At 51.2% G+C, this 19,569-nt stretch overlaps 2 protein-coding genes across 6 annotated transcripts in view; one reads left to right on the top strand and one right to left on the bottom strand.

Moving 5' to 3' along the window:
• The window catches only part of Slc9a8 (solute carrier family 9 member A8), a 57,346-nt gene extending 47,579 nt beyond the window's left edge, over positions 1-9,767 (top strand). For all 5 annotated transcript variants that reach the window (XM_055595947.1, XM_055595944.1, XM_055595945.1 and 2 more), the window contains 5 exons: positions 1,526-1,608; positions 2,921-3,032; positions 5,393-5,613; positions 6,940-7,086; positions 7,707-9,767. In XM_055595947.1, coding sequence (XP_055451922.1) covers positions 1,526-1,608; positions 2,921-3,032; positions 5,393-5,613; positions 6,940-7,086; positions 7,707-7,814 — 671 coding nt within the window. In that variant the 3' untranslated portion in view covers positions 7,815-9,767. The remainder of the gene's footprint in view (positions 1-1,525; positions 1,609-2,920; positions 3,033-5,392; positions 5,614-6,939; positions 7,087-7,706) is intronic.
• A 4,577-nt stretch (positions 9,768-14,344) lies between these two features.
• The window catches only part of Spata2 (spermatogenesis associated 2), a 10,128-nt gene continuing 4,903 nt past the window's right edge, over positions 14,345-19,569 (bottom strand). Inside the window, exons 2-3 of the mRNA XM_055596183.1 lie at positions 18,385-18,819; positions 14,345-17,764 (exon numbers count right to left, since the gene is read on the bottom strand). Of these exons, the coding sequence (XP_055452158.1) occupies positions 16,538-17,764; positions 18,385-18,702 (1,545 nt within the window). The 5' untranslated portion in view covers positions 18,703-18,819 and the 3' untranslated portion in view covers positions 14,345-16,537. The remainder of the gene's footprint in view (positions 17,765-18,384; positions 18,820-19,569) is intronic.

Genomic DNA, 19,569 nt, shown 5'->3' with positions numbered 1-19,569 from the left:
ACCACACCACACCACACCACACCACACCACACACCACACCACACCACACACCACACACCACACACCACACACACACACTGTGGGCTAAGGCTTCAGCTGCAACCTCAGCATCCCCTGGGGGCCCTGTTTCACTTTGGAGCCAGGATGGCAGGGCTGGCTGTGCAAGGCTGGAGAGGCCAAGGAGCCCATTGCTAATGAGCAAGCCAGAAGTACCTGATGGTCATTTGACCCATAGTCCTTACCAGAAAGCCTCAGCCAAAGGTTCTTAACTGGCCCTCACAGGACAGGCACAGAGAACAGCATAGCCCTCAGCTTCTGTTGTGCTCCTGGACCAGCTTTCCTTAGTACTGAGTTCTGGAACTGGGGGCACACACACCATTTCCTCTGAAGCTCTGTCACAGCATCTGCGGGAACTCACCAGGCACTTGGTCTCTTCTGATCAGCTCAGCCATGATAGCCAGTGTACCCGACTGTTCTGATGTAGCTTGCATTGCCAGAAGTAACTTACATGGCCACCCTGAAAGGATCAGTTAAGCCAACCATACATTCCTGCTGCCAGGGAAAAGTGGAGAAGGCCTGAATGCACTGGCTTGGAGGATCACACAGTATTAAGTGAGAAGGCAGCTCAGGGGGGAAGGATGAGCACCCTGTTGGCTGTGAGCCACAACGACAAATACACAATCCACTTCAAACACTGCTGAGTGATTGCAAACAGTGTCGCCAGCTTGTGTTCACATTTCAAAATGTGGTCCCTGTCTCCTTAGGTATTGGGCTATATTTTTGAGCCCCATAGTTTAATCAGGAGCCTGGAAATTTGTGAGGTGCTATTTTCAGCACATACCAGTGACAGCATACCAAGTGCACCCAAGCCTGGAAGTGGGTCCTTCCTGCAAGCCTCTTATTTTATTCCCCTCCCCCCCTTTTTTTTCCCAAGACAGTTTCTCTGTGTAGCCCTGGCAGTCCTGGGCTCACTGTATTGACCAGGCTGGCCTCAAACTCACAGAGATCTGTCTGCCAGTTAGTTGCCTCTTGAACTTATTGGGAAGGAGTTAACTAAATTAGGCCCCTTTCTCGTTTGTCATGTAGCATGTACAGTCATGTGCTCAGAATTTTTGCCACTTTGCTGCCAACAGGATCCTGACTGATGAGTATTCAGCATATGCATGGGTGGGAGCTTGTTTATTTGCATACAATGTCTGACAGTTGACTCATGATGTTGGGAAATTCTTAGTAGCGGGATGGATTGCCTATGTGATAGTAAGAAGAAAGCCGGCCGTGGTGGCTTGCAATCCCAGCTCTGAGACTGCATTTATGGCAAGCCTGGGCCAAACAGCAAGAGCCTATCTCAACCCATCTAATCTTTCCTCTCCTCTCCCAAAAAAAAAGACTTGAGTATAAAGTCTCACCACAGCATGGCTGTTGGTGTGACTTGAGGAATGCTTGCTTAATTTACTACTGAATTGTAAGAAAGGAACTGGGACAAATCATTCATTCTTTGTTGTTTTTTGTTTTTTTGTTTTTTCAGAAACATGTGTGTTTGCATTTCTTGGCCTGTCCATTTTTAGTTTCCCTCACAAGTTTGAAATCTCCTTTGTCATCTGGTGCATAGTAAGTACATTTCTTGTTTTTAATTGAATGGCATATTTTTAGAATAGCAACTACATGGTCTGGAATTATTTATATAATTTAACAGTTCAGAGTCAACAGCTACAGAGACATGCTTCTGTTGAAATTTTCTTTTGTTTAAAAGATCTCAGAAATTAAAAAAAAATAAAATAAAATGAAAATAAAACAGATCCCAGACATAAGAATCTGGACATTTTACATTTTCAGTGGCCATAACTGGTGTAGTTTCCTTTAAATAGTACAGTTTTAGCCAGGGCATGGCAATAGGTACCTGTAACCCTAGCACTTGGGAGATGGAAGCAGGAAGATCAACAGTTTAAGGAGAGGACAGCTGGGTAGCGGTGGTCCTTGGACCCAGCAGATCTCTGAGTCCAAGACTACCCTGGTCTATGTAGCACGTTCCAGACCAACCAGCCACACCGTGAGGCTCTGCCTCAAAAAAGATAATAGAAAGTTTTAACTCCATGGTGAGTTCAAAATCGACATAGCCTTGCACAGCAGAACCCTGACTCAGAAAAGGAAAGGAGAAATTGATCACCTGCAAGTGATCCCAGTTCTCTTGGTCCTTCTGAGTCCCTTCTCCATCCCCAGTGTGACTGACTTCCTTTAGAGTGGCTGCCTGCATCACAGTTCTGTCCTGGGAGTGTAGGTGCAGCTCTCTAGAGAGCCCTGGGAAGGCCGTTCACAGAAATGTATTTTTTTTGTTTTGGATCCAACCCAGGGCCTTGTTCACATGCACACTCAGGCGCTCCGCTCCCAGCCCCTCCCCCACCCCGTGGAGCTGGAGTTGGTTAAAGCTAAGAAGGCTTCAAAGCCTGCACAGCAGCTATGCCCCAAGCAGGCCCAGGACGTGAGCCACCTTTGTGCTCGCCGCCGACGGGCCTCTCTCAGCCCACTCTCCATGTTCTAAGGAGCCAGACCCCAGAGCAGAGGCAGAAGGGACTATCTGCCTTTGCCCCCAGTGGGGAAATTATCCTAAGTCCACCCCACTATGGAGTCCTGGTTGTCTCTTGGCTCACCTCTAAGTACTGCTGGAGCTTGGTGGTGCTCGCCTTTATTCTGGGGCTGTGTGACTAAAGCTTGGTAGTGAGTGACGCTTGTTACTGTCTTCTAGCATTTAAGACAACAGGTCAAACCAAAGCTTCATCAAGGTAGCGCCAGGGCAGCAGTGCACATGTGCATCTCCGCATGTGCTGCTGGAGCCCATTACGGCTGCCTTAATCAGGTGTGCTACCCTCGTGCTCTTGGAGGACGCAGTGGACTCCACTTACACTGGGCACACTGATATTGACAGGTGCTGGTACTGTTCGGCAGAGCTGTCAACATCTTCCCTCTGTCCTACCTGCTGAACTTCTTCCGTGATCACAAAATCACCCCCAAGATGATGTTCATCATGTGGTTCAGCGGTAAGTGGCCGGGTAGGTGTGGCCTGGGCTTGACACAGGGGCCTTCCAACAGGTGGTACAGATAGCACCTCATCGTGGCACCATGGAGTGGGTGGCTCTTTTCTGTCTCTGTGGTAAGGACACTCAAGTTCCAGGAGGGCAAAGGTCATGCCTAGCATCCAGGGACTCTCTAAGGCAGAGCAAGGACCCTTTGTAGGCCTGTATATGTGGTGTGCTGTGCTGTGATACTAAGGATGGGGATTTGACCCAGGGCCTCCTCATGCTAGGAAGGTACTTAGTACTTGCCCTTTGACCCAGCTGTCATTGTCCCCCATACTGTGCAGGTTATTTCTCCGCTACAGAGCTCTCGTTGCTGCGTCTGAGCATTGCAGCCACTTGTCAGTCACACCTCTACTTTCTCAAGGCTGGATGATTTTGTCAGTCTTCAACTCTAGCAGTACTTTTCTTTTTTTGTTTTTGTTTTGTTTTGCTTTTTTGTTTTTTTCGAGACTGGGTCTTTCTGTGTAACAGTCCTGGCTCTCTTAAAACTCACTCTGTAGACCAGGCTGACCTCAAGCTCAGAGATCCACTTGCCTCTGCCTCCTGGGTGCTGGGATTAAAGGTGTGCGCCACCAGTGCCCAGTCTCCCTTAGGATCTTTAACTTTCTCTACTCCTCTTATTTAAGTTTCATGAGCCAAGTGTGATGGCACATGACTTGGATCTGAGCAGATACAGAGCTCTGTGAGTTCGTGGCTAGCTCTGCTTTTCAAAGCAAGTTCCTGACCAGTCAGCACTACACAGTGAGGCCCTGTCTCAAAAAGTAAAATTATAAAAATAATTGAAGTATTTCCATGTGGACTGGATTACAGCAGCACTTTCTAATGTCTACTGCAATATGCCTCATTCTTTTTTTTTTTTTTTTAAAAGTCCATGTGAAAACTGTGCCAAGTATACTGGCACTTAACTGTAAGGCCAGGTACATGAGAGAATGGGGCAGGAGGATTTCTAGCTCAAGTCCAACCTGGATCCTGTCTCCCATAAATGTGTAGAGGTCTGGCTGACCCAAAACTTGCAGTGTAGACTAGGTTTGAGCTTGCAGCCCTCCTCCTTGTCTCTGCCTCCTGAGTGCTGGAATTAGCATCATTTAAACAGAGTTCCTCCCAGTAAAAACCAGTGCTGCTCCCCCAGCCTCAACTTCTCCCAGCTCTTCACTCTGTCCATGTTTTCTCCACTTGTGCCCCTTCTGCTGTTGAGGTTTCTGCAGCGTCAGCCCTCAGCCTGTGTACCTGCTGGGCTTCGGGATCCCTCTTCCCACTGCTATTGGTAGTATATCGAAGACTCATCCTCCTGGGGCTCCCCAGTCTCCCAGCAGCACTTCCCATACTGACCCCAGACAGTGGCATCCTGGGGCCTGTCCCTACCTCCTTCAGGTTCCTTACGCTGGAGCCCACTGGCTACCTGCTGCTTGGCTTGCCCTCCCTTCTGTGGGAAGCAGCATGGTGGCTTGGTATACATGGCCTCCACCATTGGCACTGGCTGGGCATGTGTGCACAGTGAGCTTATCACAGGTGTTTAGGTTCCCTCATCCTGTGGCCCTGTGAGTTTGGAGGAGCAGAGGAGCTAACCCCTGCTTATGACTCCGGACCCCCCCTCACTCTGGCCCCCCTGCTATCTTAGGTCTGCACTGCTCCAGCAGCCAGGCCCTCTCAGAGGCACGTGTCTGAGCCACCCCATTGTGGTCTCTGTTCCCAGTGAGCCTTCTCCTGGATTTAGTGTTTTGTTCACTGTCTCTCCCAGCTGCTCTGGGACCTTCTGAAGGTGGAGCTTGGGATCATCCCCTGCTCTGTGTGTGTGTTTGCAGATCAAGTGTCTCTCAGCTCTATCCTCTTCACCCTCACTTGATTATTGCCAATAAGATAAGCGAGTCATTAGACAGATCACTCCTTCACTGCCGCCTGTGTCTTCATCATGGCCCTGAGCAGGATATTTCTACTCTAGCCTGATCCCTCTCTTGCGTGCTATGGAGAGTGGTAGCACCTGCTAGGCAGGTTTCTGTGGCAGGCAGCCATAACTGCACAGAGCACCTAATTAGTAGCCTGGGGCACCCAGGGAGGACTCAGCCACCATAGCTGTTACATGACAGATAATGAATCCCCGAATACACCTGCTACATAGCAGCATGTCTATGGTTTCTTGCCTGGAACCAGTCCATGCAGAACATGCAAGGGACTTTGTCGTGGCCACCCTGCCACCTACTCTGGCGCATCCTGGGCCACAATTAGTGGTGCTGAGTTGAAGCCACCCTGGAGCCACTTCCTTCTCTTTCCCCTTCCCCTCCTTCTTGCATCAATTTTTGACATTCACCTTTTGACATTCCCAGGCCTTCGAGGGGCCATCCCCTATGCACTGAGCCTGCACCTGGGCCTGGAGCCCATGGAGAAGCGTCAGCTCATCGGTACCACCACCATTGTCATTGTACTCTTCACCATCTTGCTGCTGGGCGGCAGCACCATGCCTCTCATCCGCCTTGTAGACATCGAAGATGCTCGGGCACGCCGAAGGAGTAAGAAGGATGTCAACCTCAGCAAGACCGAGAAGATGGTTAGTATGGCTGTGGGCCCTGCGGCCTGTTTTCTGGAGAGGGCAGGTTGGAATTCTGGGGGCTGGTGCTTGCACATGGTTTGCTTACCTCAGGGTTGGCAGTGCAAACCTGAGAACAGGTGTGGAACCTGTCTTCTGAAGCGCAGGTCTTTGGGGGAGGGTGAATGCCAGCCTGTGACTTGCTAAAGCCACAGAAGCTGAGAGCTGAGGCCACTTGCAGCTGGTCCTGTGCCAGACTCCTGGGTGCCTCTGCTGCCAGGAGCTGAGCCAGAAGCCAAGTCAGGGACCAAAAGCTTTCAGATTTAGGTACTCCTTAGTGTGCATTTACACTCAGTAGGGACCAAGAGGATGGTGGCTTGTGGGAACTTTGAGCTTAGGCTGGAAGCATGGTGGCATCCTCGAGGACAGAGGGGTTGTAGCTTAGGGTTAGAGGTGTTCAGGGCCCAGCCACCTCCGAGGACAGAGGGGTTAGTGTTAGGGCTAGCGGTGTTCAAGGCCCAGCCACCCTGGAAGCTTATGCTTCTGTGCCCTCTTGCCCACCTCTACTTCCTGCCAGCCGCCTCCTGCTGCCAAGCTACTCTTGCACTTCCTCTCCCACTGCACCAACTCTGACTCCTGACCCTCTTTTCTGCCCCATCCCCCTGCATTCCTGAGATATACTGCCTTTTAATCTTCCTGTTTGAGATGTAACTTGGGTCAGTCATCTGAGTGCTACCTGAGAGTGGGAGTCAGAGCCGTTGGCCCAGGGTCTCTCCTCCAGGCAGCCTCAGCTCTGCAGGTACTTCTCATGCTAAGAGGCCTTTCTTCCCAGCTTCTTGTAGCTAACCAGTTTGCTTGGTGTTGTACTGTGCTCTTTATGTTTTCTGTGTATGTGCATGCCATGGAGTGTGTGTATGAGTGTGTGCATGTGTGTACGCGGACAAGAAGAGAGTATTAGACCCTCCAGAAGTGGAGCTATAAGCAATTGTGAGCCAGCTAACAACAGCACTGGGAACTGAACTCCGGTCCTCTGGAAAAGCAGCAAGCATTCTGAACCACTGAGCTGTCTTTCCAGCCCATCTTCAGGCTTGTCAAACACCAGAGACTGACCAGGCACTTCCTGTGTACTGCAGGCCCAGGTCAGCAGGGCTGTGCAACTTTGGAGACTCCTATGCTTAAATCTTGTTGTCACTGGGCATCCCTGCAGAGGGTAGGCTTTGGGGGCCCAAAAAGGTCTGCCTGTGATCACCTGTACACAGGTAGAGTGTGTTAGAGTGGAATTCTGGCAGGAAGGCAGAATGAGAGCTCCCAGGGAAGGGCTTGCTGACACTGGCAGCTCTTACACAGGGCAATGCCATCGAGTCAGAGCACCTGTCAGAGCTCACCGAAGAGGAGTACGAAGCCCACTACATCAGACAGCAGGACCTCAAAGGCTTCATGTGGCTGGATGCCAAGTACCTGAACCCCTTCTTCACACGGCGGCTGACACAGGAGGTAGGCATGTCAGGGCCCCTCATCTCCCCTCAGCCCTGCAGTGGCTGAGGATAGGGAGGGAAACAGCTGCTGAAGGCTGGGTGAGCAGCCCAGCTCCTTTTCCTTCGCTGCTTTTCCTTCGCTGCACATGGTGGAAGACAGGTGAACACAGTTTGGGCTTCATCTGCCCTTGGGGACATGGGTCGGCTTCTGATGCTCAGCCAAGAAGTCTCAGACAGGCCTATGACCCTGTTCCTCTGGCACAGCAGCTGCCTCCTATGGGGTGGGTTGGCCTCTCATTGCCGGTCTCTCTTTCTTCACAACCTGTTATATAGCACAGCACTTCACACCCCCATGAGCACCATGTCCTCCAGCAGCGAAGCAGCAAAACATGTCCTTTCACTTGACAGCTGGGGAAACCCAGGGAAAGGACATCCCCAACACACACACACAGAGCAACATGTTGCAAAGCTGCCACAGAGCCCAGACTTCTAATTCCAAAGGCCAGGCTTATAACATGGCCATTTTTCTCCCTCTGCCCTGTCAGTCCTCTGCACACCGTCCTTCAACTCATAGTTTCACAGCAGCCTCTTGTCCCCTGACCCTGTCACTGGATAGCCTCCTTATGTATCTCCCTCCAGGACCTCCACCACGGACGCATCCAGATGAAAAGCCTCACCAACAAGTGGTATGAGGAGGTCCGCCAGGGACCATCGGGCTCTGAGGACGATGAGCAGGAGTTGTTCTGAGCCCACAGTGCCCCAGGCCTGGAAGAACATACCTCATGCAGCCTCCTCAAAACACAAGATGGTAGGTCAAGGGCAAGTTTTAGCTAGGAAGCTTCAGGCCTTTGGAGCATGCTGACTTCAGAAATGTGATCGGCCTCCATGACTCATGGAACCAGACCTGCTCCAAGTGTTGTTTCTGGGCTTGCAGAGGATGGTGGCAGCCAGCCTCCTTTCTGCTTCTGTGCCAGGCCATAGAGAAGCTTTGGGAGGCTGCTTGCTCGGCTCACACCGTGCCTGCACCATGCCTTCCTCACACTTCTGGAGCAGCTGCTGGCAGGCACGTCTGCCATTTGTCTATGAGTTGTCAAGGTGCCTTGGTGGCGGCGGCAGCAGCCTCAACCTAGTGCCAAGGCTGAGAGAATTTGAAAGCCTCACAGCCCCTGACCTGTGTCCTGTGCTCCCTAAGAGAAAGGCCAAAGGACCTTTTTTCTTGACAAGGAACCGGCACCTCCTGCCTGCCTTTGTGCAGGCAGCTCTGGCCTTGCTGGAGCACAATGCCTCCCGTTTTAGACTGGACCTGAATTGAGCTTCCCAGAGCCTGCTGAGAGGACTGTTGCACCAGCTCTGAGCGCCAGTAGGCACCTCTGCTCCCTGCTGGGGAATGTGGGCTTAGCATGCTGAGTGCCCAGCCCTCCATGGCCCATGGCCAGGGAACAAAGCACTGGAGGGGATTTTTCAGATGTTTTACTTGAGAAGCAAATTGCTGCCGCCACCTTCTCAGACCTGCTAGGCCTGTTGTATGCGGTGGTGAATGTGTAAATGGTAGATGACCCAGTTATGCTGTGAATTTCAGGTCTAGGCCAGGGACAGGCCAGCTGGTCACACAGAAGGCAGTTCAGAGTAGTAAGGAACATGGGTGCCCTGGGTATCTGGCACTTTAGCCAGTGGGCAGGCCCTACCCTGTATGTCCTGGAAGCCTATCCCTGCAGTGTAGAGAGCCAGTTCTCGGAATCAGTGACCTGCTTTCTACAGTGCTGTGGTCATAGGCACATCCAAACAGCCACATCCAATGTGTTGACAGGCTGAGGGGCTTGGTGTGTGGATTCCTTTCTATGCCATAGAATGCCAAGAGACTGATCAGGGAGCCACCCATCCTAAGGCCTACCAGGCCACATGCCCATGGTAGGTTCTGGGCCAGGCGGCTGCCCAAACCCCTTCTCGCTTAGCTGTGGAGGTGGGTATGGTGGAGGTCAGCTGCTCCCCTCTCAAATGTGAGGAGGATCCAGCTGTCTAACACCCAATAGGCTTCTAAGATGGTGCGTGGAAACGGAAGCCTTCCTCATTCCCTCAGAAATAGCAACTTGTGTTCCCTGCTGGCTGGTGCCCAGGAAACCAGGTCCAAGCAGTAGCATCAAGTCACTGAGTTCCCAGAGGCCCCAGAGCCAGGCTGTTAACTGAAACTGCATGGGAAAACGAGGCAGTGAGAGCTGGGAGAAAGGGCCTTCTAGTGACCCTGCTTCTCACCCTGCCTTTCCATTTGTCCACCCAGTTTCAGAGTGAGGAGGTGCCTGCCTGCCTCACCCAGGCACCGACATACGCAATGGTGGGGGCTGGGGGGGACAGGCCACCCTTGGTGGCTGTGGCCCCTGCTCTAGAGCCATGGTAGCACAGACTGGTGAGTGGTGGAGTCACCCTGCTTCTACAGGGGGAGGCTGAAAGTTCTCCTCACAAGCCTGGGTTCCTTCCTTCTGACAGTGGAGGGTTTTGGAAGTGCTGGTTTCTGTTGTGATTTAGGGAGGCTGGCTGGGAGCCACGTGTTCAAGGTCCCTGGGGCCTTTGCTGCTCCCTGGAGGGGCCTGAGCAGGAGGGAAATGTGTTACCCTTCTGGAGCATCTCTTGTCTGCCTGCCCCCCCCCCACTACTGAATGGGGGTCATATCACTGGTTAGTTAAAATAAAGTACTGCAGAATCAGAGCTACCCTCTGTTGTGTCAAGTGACTTTACAAACCTGGATTTGCATAGTCCTGTAGGTCCCCACAGCTCTCCAGGACAGCAGCGGGCAAGTTCCAAGTTCAATGGTTAAGAGTAGACAGCCTCTGGCCCTTGTTCTCCTCCTGCCTGGGGGCTTTCTCAGGCTGTCAGGAGGGGCAGGAGACGAGAAGCTGCCTGGAAGAGCTAGTTAGAACAAGTACGGGGGATACCACGCCCCAGGGAGCAGCTGATGGCTAGTTCAACTTTAATTCCAGAGAACAAAGGCTATATACCCCTAGAGGAGTGGGTGGGGGCTCCAAGAATAGGTGTACATAATTGGTTGGAACTAGGCACTTCAAGGATGCTTGATTTGCATTATATAGCACACTCCTATCTTAAGAGTAGAAGGTCAGTGCTAATTAACATATAGATAAGCACAGGGAGGGGAGAGCTGGCAGGGAGCTGTGTCAGAGGCCAGATATCAAGTGGGATTAGGGGAGTCTGTGTCTAGAGACCCTTTCCAGATGAAGTTAGGCAGAGAGCAGGGGATCCCACTGTGGGGAGGGAACAATAGACCAAGTTCTCAGGATGCCCTGGCCTTGAGGATGGCTAGGAGTTTTTCTGAGTAGTGTCAGCCTGAAAGGGCTCAATCCCACTGAAAGACATGCCCAGCTACAGAGAAAAACCTCAAGGTAGAAGGGGAAACAGGAATAAATCCCTCAGGGGTCAGAAAGCTGTGGAGAAAATTGTCTTAGAGCCCTTAACCCACCCCATCATGGAACTCAATCTGAGAAAGACATTTTAGTGCACACTAAAAATATGCCATATGCTTGGCCTACAATGCAAGTCCCAAACCATCCAGGGTGAGATCACCCTGTCTTAAAAAATACCACTCGTGGGCTGGAGAGATGGCTCAGAGGTTACCACTGGCCAGCCTTCCAAAGGTCCTGAGTTCAATTCCCAGCAGCCACATGGTGGCTCACAACCATCTACAATGAGATTTATGGCATGCAGGTGACATGTAGGCAGAACACTATATATACTAAATAAAACTATTTTAAAATTATAATAAATTTAAATAAATCTTTTTAAAATAAAAACACATGCAAGCCAGGTAGCACATGCCTTTAATTCCAGTACTTGGGAGACAGAGGCAGTGATTTTGAGGCCAACCTGGTCTACAAAAAGTTCAGAACAGTCAGGGCTTCACAGAGAAATCCTGTCTTGAAAAACATAGAAAAATAATAGTAAAATAACACTAGGCACAGTGTTGTGCACTCATAATCCTAACACTGAGGCTGAGACAGGAAGACGGCTCAAGCCAGCCTGGACTAACTATAAAGTAAGACTGACTTTGTTGGGCGTAGTGGTACACACCTTTAATCTTAATGCTTGGAAGGCAGAGGCAGGTAGATCTCTGTGAGTTCAGGACCAGCCTGGTCTACAGAGTGAGTCCAGGATAAGCCAGGGCTACACAGAGAAGCCCTGTCTCAAAACAAACAAAAAACAGGAGAATAAAAAGATAACATATATTGCCAACCAACACAGTTGAGTTCTCTATGTTGTCCACCAGGGCACTACAATCAGGCCCTTGTTGAAGAAAAGGTCTGTAACCCAGCATGGCAAATGCAAGCAGCACCTTGGGGAGCTGGCTGGGCTTTCTCTTAACATGCAGGTATGAAACCTGGACCTGCTGCCACTATTCCAAGGCCTAGAGGGGAGACAGGGCTTCCCAAGGATGGCAGAGCAGAAAGCCTGGTTGATTTTTTTAGACAGGGTTTCTCTCTGTAGCTCTGGCTGTCCTGGAATTCACTGGGTAGACCAGGCTACCCTCAAACCCAAATCTGACTGTCTTCTGCCTGAATGCTGGGATTAAAGAAGTGGGCCACTAGGAGCAGGAATCACAGGCCCACCTAAACAGGCCAAGCTAGGAAACAAGCTCTTCTGAGATCAGCAAGCACTCTCCACCACTGAGCACATCTAGCATTTCAGTGTGGGTTCTTGGGGAACAAACTGGGTTCTTGTGAGGCAAACATTTAATCAATGAGCCATCTCCCCAGACCAATTTTAGTTTCACATGAAGCTAAGGCAATGGCGGTATGTAACAGTCTAAGCATTTGGGAGGCTGAGGCAAGAGGATTGCTTCAGGTTTGAGACCAGCCTGGGCTCCTTGGTAAACATCAGCCAAAAACTAGAAATTCTCATAAAACCAGAAAAAAGAATTTTGTGGTACATGGATTCCCTCAGTTCTGTGTGAATTTTCACGTCTAGAGCCACACTGCCACACAGAAGACCTTTTATAAAAGTGATAGAAATGATCCTGTTGCTACACGAACAGAACTGGAGTGCACCCATGTTAGTTCGAGTGAAATAACAGCCAAGTAGGAAATAGAGGCCTCAATAGCTATGACTGCCAGGGGGCAGCACCCCCACATGCAGGCTCAAGTAGTCTGTTTCTCATGTGTGCTGAGCTATGCCAGAGAGCCACAGTGCACGGGTAACACCCCATAGTAACAGGAGGGAAGACAAAAACTACGGCTACTTTGATTGATACATACATACATACGGCCAAGTTCCAGAGGCTGCCATAAGGAAAGCACTCAGCAAACCAAGACTGAGGGTGTGCCTCAGCACAGAAAGGACTAGTATGTGTTTTTTTGGGTTTTCTGTTCTTGCTTTGTCAACTTGATGCAAGCTACTATCAATTGGTAAAATGCCCCCACCAGACTGGCCGGTGGACAAGCCTATGAGGGCATTTTTTGTTTGTATCTCAGAACAGGGTCTCTGTGTAGCCCTGGCTGTCGTGGAACTCATTCTGTAGACCAGGCTGGACTCCAGCTCAGAGATCTGCCTCTTGAGTGCTGGAATTTGTTTTTTGAAACAGGGTTTCTCTTTGTAACAGCCCTGGTTGTCCTGGAACTCTGTTTGTAGACCAGGCTGGCCTTGAACTCACAGGGATCCACCTGCCTCTGCCAGAATTAAAGGTGTGTACCACCATGCCCAGCTTTTTTTTTGTTTATATATATATTTTTTATTGAGTGCTAGAATTAGAAGTATGTGGCACCACCACAACCCACTAGCCTATGGGGCACTTCCATGATGATCTGTGAGGGCTCAGCCCACTGTGGGTAGTGCCACCCTTGGGAGGTGGTTCTAGGTGCTTCATACTTGAAGCACACCAGTGAGCCACATTCCTCAGTAGCCAGCACTCAGTGGCCATGCAGGAGGATCACAAGTTTCAAGACCAGCCTCAATTATTAAGACCTTGTCGCAAACTCCTCATATACACATATGAGCAGCACTAACTGGACTCAGGGCTTTTTAAAAAGAAATAAGAGGACATGGAGTTGGGAAGGACATGATGGAGAGATTCTGGGGGAGGCGTAATACGATCAAAATACACTATGGGACTGGGCAGTGGTGGCCCAGACCTTTAATTCAGCACCTGGGTGGCAGAGTCGGGTGATCTCGGAGTTCAAGACCAGACTGCTCTACAGAGGGAGTTGCAGGACAGCCAGAAAAACTGTCTCAAAACAAAACAAAAACAACTGAAAAACAGACCCTACCCAATGGGACTAAAGAGATGGGTCAATGGTTAGGAGCATTGGCTGCTCTTGCAGAGAACTGGGTTCCATTCCCAGCACCACATGGAGGTTCTCAACCATCTATAACTCCAGTTCAGGGGATTCCACACCCTCTTCTGGCCTGCATGCATACAGTGCACAAATGTGCACAGGCAAAACAGCCATACATATAAGTTTGTTTTTGTTTTTTTAGAGACAAACAGACTTAAATACATACATTACAACTCGGCCCCTGCATGGCCCACCACGCAGGCATAATGTGTCCCAACTGGGCCAGGCCTTTCTCATGTGTTGAGCTCCCAACTGTGAGGATCTGCCTTCAGCCCACAGTGGTACCTTGAAACAGAACATGCAGATAGGAAGAGGAGAAGCAGCCAATTCTTAGGAAATCAGGAGGCTAGAACACGTGACAAAGCAGGACTAGAGTAAGCAAAGCTCAGGCCCTGGCAAACCAGCTTCTATGAAAGTCACTGTATCCATGAACTCTGGGTTTAACCAAGGTCCTGCCCAGTGAAGGGCTTTCATACATGAACACGCATACACAGAACAGAACTGCTCTGCAGGGCAGCCTTGGTAACAGGCGGTGGCAACTTGAAGACCGTCCGTCTACCTGGGACAGACGACTTCAGTGGCACGCCACTTGTGTAGCTTACACAAGGCCCAGGAATCATTCCCCCATGTGCCCCGAATCAGCATCCTGCACTGTAGGGGCCTTGAGCTTGATGCAAACACACACACAAAGTAATTTTTAAATTTTGTGTGTGGGCATTTTGCCTGCTTGGATGGATCTATACCATGCCTGTGCCTAGTGCCTACAGAGGCCAGAAGGTTGCTGGATCCCCTAGAACTGGGGAGCCACCGTGTGGGTGCTAGGAACTGCCCCTGGGTGCTTGGAAGAGCAGCCAGTGTTCTTAACCATTGTGACATCTCACCACCGGTCAAGTTTTGGGGTTTTGTTTTGTTTTTAAGTTTAAAAAAAAAAAATCTTTGGCCAGGTATGGTACAACATGCCTTTAATGAGAAAAATCAGAAGGCAGGAAAAAAAGGGGGGGCATCTTTAATAATCTCTGCAGCCACCAATTATTTCTCCCAGAGAACACAGCCTGCTTTGAGGAAATGGGCAGCTTGACCTTTCGGCCTAGTTCCCATCTCCTCCAGATGAGCAGGCAGTAACTGAGTCTTGTCACCTGAACTAACTATAGCATCTAGGCCAGAAGTGCTACAAATGAGGGAAGCCAGAGAAGGCTGTACACCATCAACACTTCATTTAACAATGGAAGACACTTTATTTAGTTTTTTTTTTTTTAATCTCCCAACATTTCAACTCTGTAGAAATCAAATGCAAAATATGTGCATTTTTAAATTAGCATATACTCAACTCTCCAGATCACAGCAATCTCCTATAGTGAGACACACCTAGGTGTGAGGCCTTGCTAGTCTGTACACAGGATTTCCTGGTAGAAAGCACACTGCACTTCCTCAGGCGACCTGTCCGTCCACCTTGAGAGTCCCTGCAATGCTGGAGTAACTGGAATGGAAAACTAGAGCTCTCAGGAGTGGGCCAGGTATCATCAGTTCTGAAGTGTGGAAGGAACATCAAAGACAGCTGCCCAGGAGGCCAGTCTCTAATAAAATTTCCCAATTCGGCTATATGTACACCTATCTACATGTGAGCTCTCAGCTAGAGATAAAAAAGAACCATGTTAAGATTTGGAAAACCTTAAAATCACTCCAGTAAGTTAGAAGAACACCAGCAAATTCACAGTGGCTCAGGGTTTGGCCAGAATCAAGCCTGCTCCAGAGCTTGATTGCCTTTCTTTGGGAAAACCCCACTTGCACATAGATCCCAAACAACAGATAGCACAACTGTCTATGGCTGAAGTGTGTTAACAGTTCACAAGGAAGTGAGTTACAAATTCCCGCTCGGCTCCCCATAAAGGAGAATCCAGAGGTGGGTAATTTATAACAGGAAGCAAGGAAACTAGCTGAGAGGCATCTCTCTGATGGGCACACACCTTTGCCCACTAGTGCAAAACGACTTGAGAGCCGCTGCTTACAGCCCTGGGAACCAGTGAGGAAGGCTAGATGGGGGTGGAGAGAACCCCACCTGAACTCCTTCTAAAAAAAGACTCGAGGTTTGGGGTACGAGATTCATGCTCAGCAGGCATCAAGACCAGAGCTACAGATGTGAGGGCTGAGGTCCCCACCTTGTCACTGGGGTCACTGCAGACCTCAGCACCAAGCTAACCCCCGAGTGCACACTGGAGGTAGGTGTATATTTACTTAGGGAAGACAGCAGCTCTCTACTGCCATGGGAGGAACATGGGCTTTGTCAGTCCCCTACTTTGAGGCTCTCTCCACCGTAGCAAGTGGAAGAAACACTGGGAAAGGGCATTCGGCCCCCTTGGAAGACTAAAGGACCCAGGGCACCTTTATAAATACCGTATCATAAATTTCTTTCACCATGTTGAAACACACAGCAAGTTGAATACTCATTTAAAAATAAACCTCAAACTCTGTATGTATAGTACAGTAAGGGGTGGTATGCAAACAGGACGGGACATCGGTCCTGCTGTGGAGTCCACTTTCCCATTGCCAAGCAGAGCTCACCAACACTGTGGGCTGACTGTGGAGCTGACAAGATGGCATTCAGCTAATACTGGACTTGGTTCCCCTTTGATACCTGTTGTAGGGGCAAGGGATCCTTGTATCAGGGGAGCAGGAAAAGAGGCGAGCTATCAGAGAGGCCCAGTGTGGCAGGAGGGCTCATTTCACAAGCCAGCAGGCCTCCAGCTCGCCACTCCTGGTGGGCATTTGAAGAGGATCCAAACAAAGGCTCCTTCCCAGTCCAAGCTGGCTTTGCAGTGGGTGTGGCAGGTGTGGCGAGAGTCCCCGAGACAGAGGCTTTCTTTCAAGGGAACCAGAACCAAAACCCAAACCCAAAGTAGCTGAGCAGGGAGTGGAGAGGTCAGTGAAATGACTGAATGGAAATGCCGTCCTGTCCCACAGACCACACAGCAGTCTCTGGGTGAAGTGTGAAATGGGAAGTGAACTCCTATGTGACAGAGCAATGACCCTGCTGCTTCCATGGTCAAGCTCAGGTCTGCACTTCTGGTGCTGCTCTGCCACCTCGACAGGACCAAGCCAGGTCAGAGGTGTAGCCCTTGTAGCGAAAGGTGGGGACGGGGCCTATCTGTACACAAGATGGGAGAACTGGGTGGATTTGTAGCTTAGCTGGTTGTTGGGCGTGAACTTGTGCAGCTCCCTCTTTCCGCAGCAGGGGTCGCAGTGGTAGGCGCCGAGGCAGGCATCGCAGGAAACTTTTGAACACTGGGTGCAGGTGTTGGTGGCACCTGCACGGTTACAGAAGCCACAGCGGGAGGTGGCTGTGGTGGAGGGCTTGGGCTTTGAGTGGACAGGTGGCAACCGGTCAAGGCCCTGAGTCTGGCCCACATACTTCTCCCGCAGAGGTGCCCCATGGACCAGGCTGTCGTGAGCAGAGGCCTTGCTGGGAAAAGCACTGGGCTTGGAGGCCGAAGGACAGACTAGAACACTGTCACAGCGCTGACAGAGGGGGGAGCTGCAGGACAGACCACAATTTTGGCACTTGGAGAGGGCAGACTCTTTGGTGGGGGGTGACCGCTTGTGGTAGATGGGGTGGGCATCATTTTTGACCAGCCATACATCCGGCCGCAGAGCATCCTGCCTCCGGTAGGTGGCCCTGGGTTCCGAGTCCGTATATAGGTCCATGTCATCCTGAGTGGGAAAGTACGTACTGCGAAGCAGGCTGAGGCCATTGATGGGAGAGATGGAGGGAAGGTCATCAGGGCTACCATGGGGGGAGCTGGACATGGCCAACAATGAGGGGGACGGGCGGCTGATCTCGTCCTTCAGGTCATCCCCTACATCCACAACCAGGGGCTCCTTGCGCAGACTCAGTGAGGCCTTTGAGGGGGGCTTCCTGCTCTCCCAGTAGCTGTCATAGGCATCCACCGACCTGGAAGGTTTGGTCACTCGGGGCTTGTAGTAGTCCTTGGCTGCCCGCTCACTGGCTGACTTCTGGAGTGCCACACGGGCCATGGAAGTGGTCAGGTGCTCCCTACTCTCCGCCCGCCGCCGCAGAGCATCTGAGCAACCACGCGCATCCTCTGTGCTGTTCTTGCGCTCAGTAACCACATCCAGCTCCGAGTAGCCCTTATCCTTTACCCGTGAGTGGATCCCCAGCATCTGCTCACACTCGACCTTGGCCAGGAAGAGCTCAAAGGAGACCATTTTCACCTGGAGGGACTCCACAAGCTCTTTGAGTTTGTACGAAGTCCCCAACTCAGGCTCGTAGCCTAGGAACTTCAGAATGGCTCGGATGTCGTCCTCCAGCAATGTAGACTTGACATAGTAAACAAAAGGGCCCGTGTAGGTCTAGGGAGAAAGTGGGCAGAAAAGAGGCATGCTACAGACTGGCCTGTTCAAACCAAATGTAGAGCGAGACCAGCAGGGAGAGATGGGGAGCTTCTGCCTTAGACCAGAGGTGAGAGCACACTAAATGCGCATCACCGCAAGGGGCGCCTGTGGTCCCTATGAGGCCAATGAGCCCATCAGCTTTCTGTGTAGGTGTGAGGCTCTGTTCCACATTTGGAAGCACAGGGGATGCATTTTCAGGGAATGTGACACTAAGCCCTGAGAATGTCCTTTGTGACAAACGTCTGTCAAAGTTTCAAGAACACACCAGGGCTGGGGATGTAATGCTCTGGGATAGAGCATGTACCACAGGTTAAATCCCCAGCACTACAATAAACAAACAAACACACAAACAAATGGAACAAGCCAGGATTCCAGCCTGGTTTGGTGCAGTCTCTACACCCACTCCCACCCCCGTTCCCAGGCAGAATCTTCTCTCAAACTAGACCCCCCATACACACCCATCCCCCAACTGGCCTTTGGTCCACCCCAGTTCCCGGCTACTTGGAGCCCACAGACTGAGAACAGGGGCACATGCACTCAGCAGGGAGCAGAAGGGGGAGGCGGCCACCCCACCTCACCTTGATGCTGCGGAACTCCTTCTTCCAGGGGAACAGGAAGAGGTTGATGGCCACCGTCTCCAGCATGCTGAAGGCGCAGTGCAGAGCGCTCAGGCTGGAGCTGCTCAGTGAGCGGAGGGAGCTCTCCACCACTTCATAAAACTGGATCAGCCGAAATCGATACAAGGGGTCCACATTGTGCAGGCTGAGCAGGGTGGCCGCTGCCATTCGCAGGTACTCATCGCTGCCAGGCTGCTGCTTGCCGGGGGTGGGGTCCACTTTGCCCTCATGGAACTGCACGTACTTCCGAAATAAGTCATCCTTGTACTTCGTATCCATTGAACTGGGCTTCCCCAATCAAACCTAAGGGCTACCTCATCTCCCTCGTGGCTCTGGGACTGGAGGCTGGCACATCACATGAAGAACTGGCATGGTGCCCATGGACCAGCGCATGCTCTGAAAAGGAGGGAAAAGGAAACCATCATCCACCTGATAGTCCCTATTCCAACTTCAGAATGCTAAGAAGAGTAAAGCCCAGAGCTGGCCCGGGCTATGCTGGTTCTTTAGCCCAGTTGGTCCCTGTGTGCTCTCCACCCGGCAGATTCAGAAATACATACTTGGTGCAAGGTGTAAACAAACCAGGCCCAGACTCTGCAGCTCACCAGCTCACAGGAATGACTAATGCCCCTGAGGGCAGGGTTCAGGGAGGGTAAGCACTTGGCCCTGGTGTCACAGGAGGAGGAGTTTGGGAAAGCCCCGAGGCAGAGTTAGACCTGAAGTACTGCCAGGCTAAGGGTGTGATGCTGGAGGCAGCAGGGTGACACTGAGCAGGCACTACAGAGCATTCCCAGGTACTAAGTCCCTTACTGCTGAGTTTACCGTGGCCCCTGAAGACAGGCAGCTATTGAGAAAATCACCCAGGGTCACAAAACTCCCAAGGTGGAGCTAAGATCAGAGTCCAGGACCAGCCACCACACCCTCTTTTCCTGGAGCAGGAAAGAGCTTGGCACCAACAGAAAGGAGGCTGCTAAAGACCAGGCGACAGAGATGGGTGGCACTGGGGTGGGGGTGAGGAGTGGGGAGGGGAGGACACACCAACTGCTGCCCCTGATGGGGGAAGCTGGAGTGCACTGCTCGGAGTGAGAGAGCCTGGGTCTAACCCAGCAGAACACACAGCCAGGGTTTCTGTGAAAGGCAACGGGAGTC

The sequence above is a fragment of the Psammomys obesus genome, unplaced genomic scaffold, assembly GCF_907164565.1.
Source record: "Psammomys obesus unplaced genomic scaffold, mPsaObe1.curated_primary_1811, whole genome shotgun sequence".
NCBI classification, from domain to species: domain Eukaryota; kingdom Metazoa; phylum Chordata; class Mammalia; order Rodentia; family Muridae; genus Psammomys; species Psammomys obesus.
Note: the sequence above shows the minus strand (reverse complement) of the source record. Positions and strands in the feature narration are given on the sequence as shown.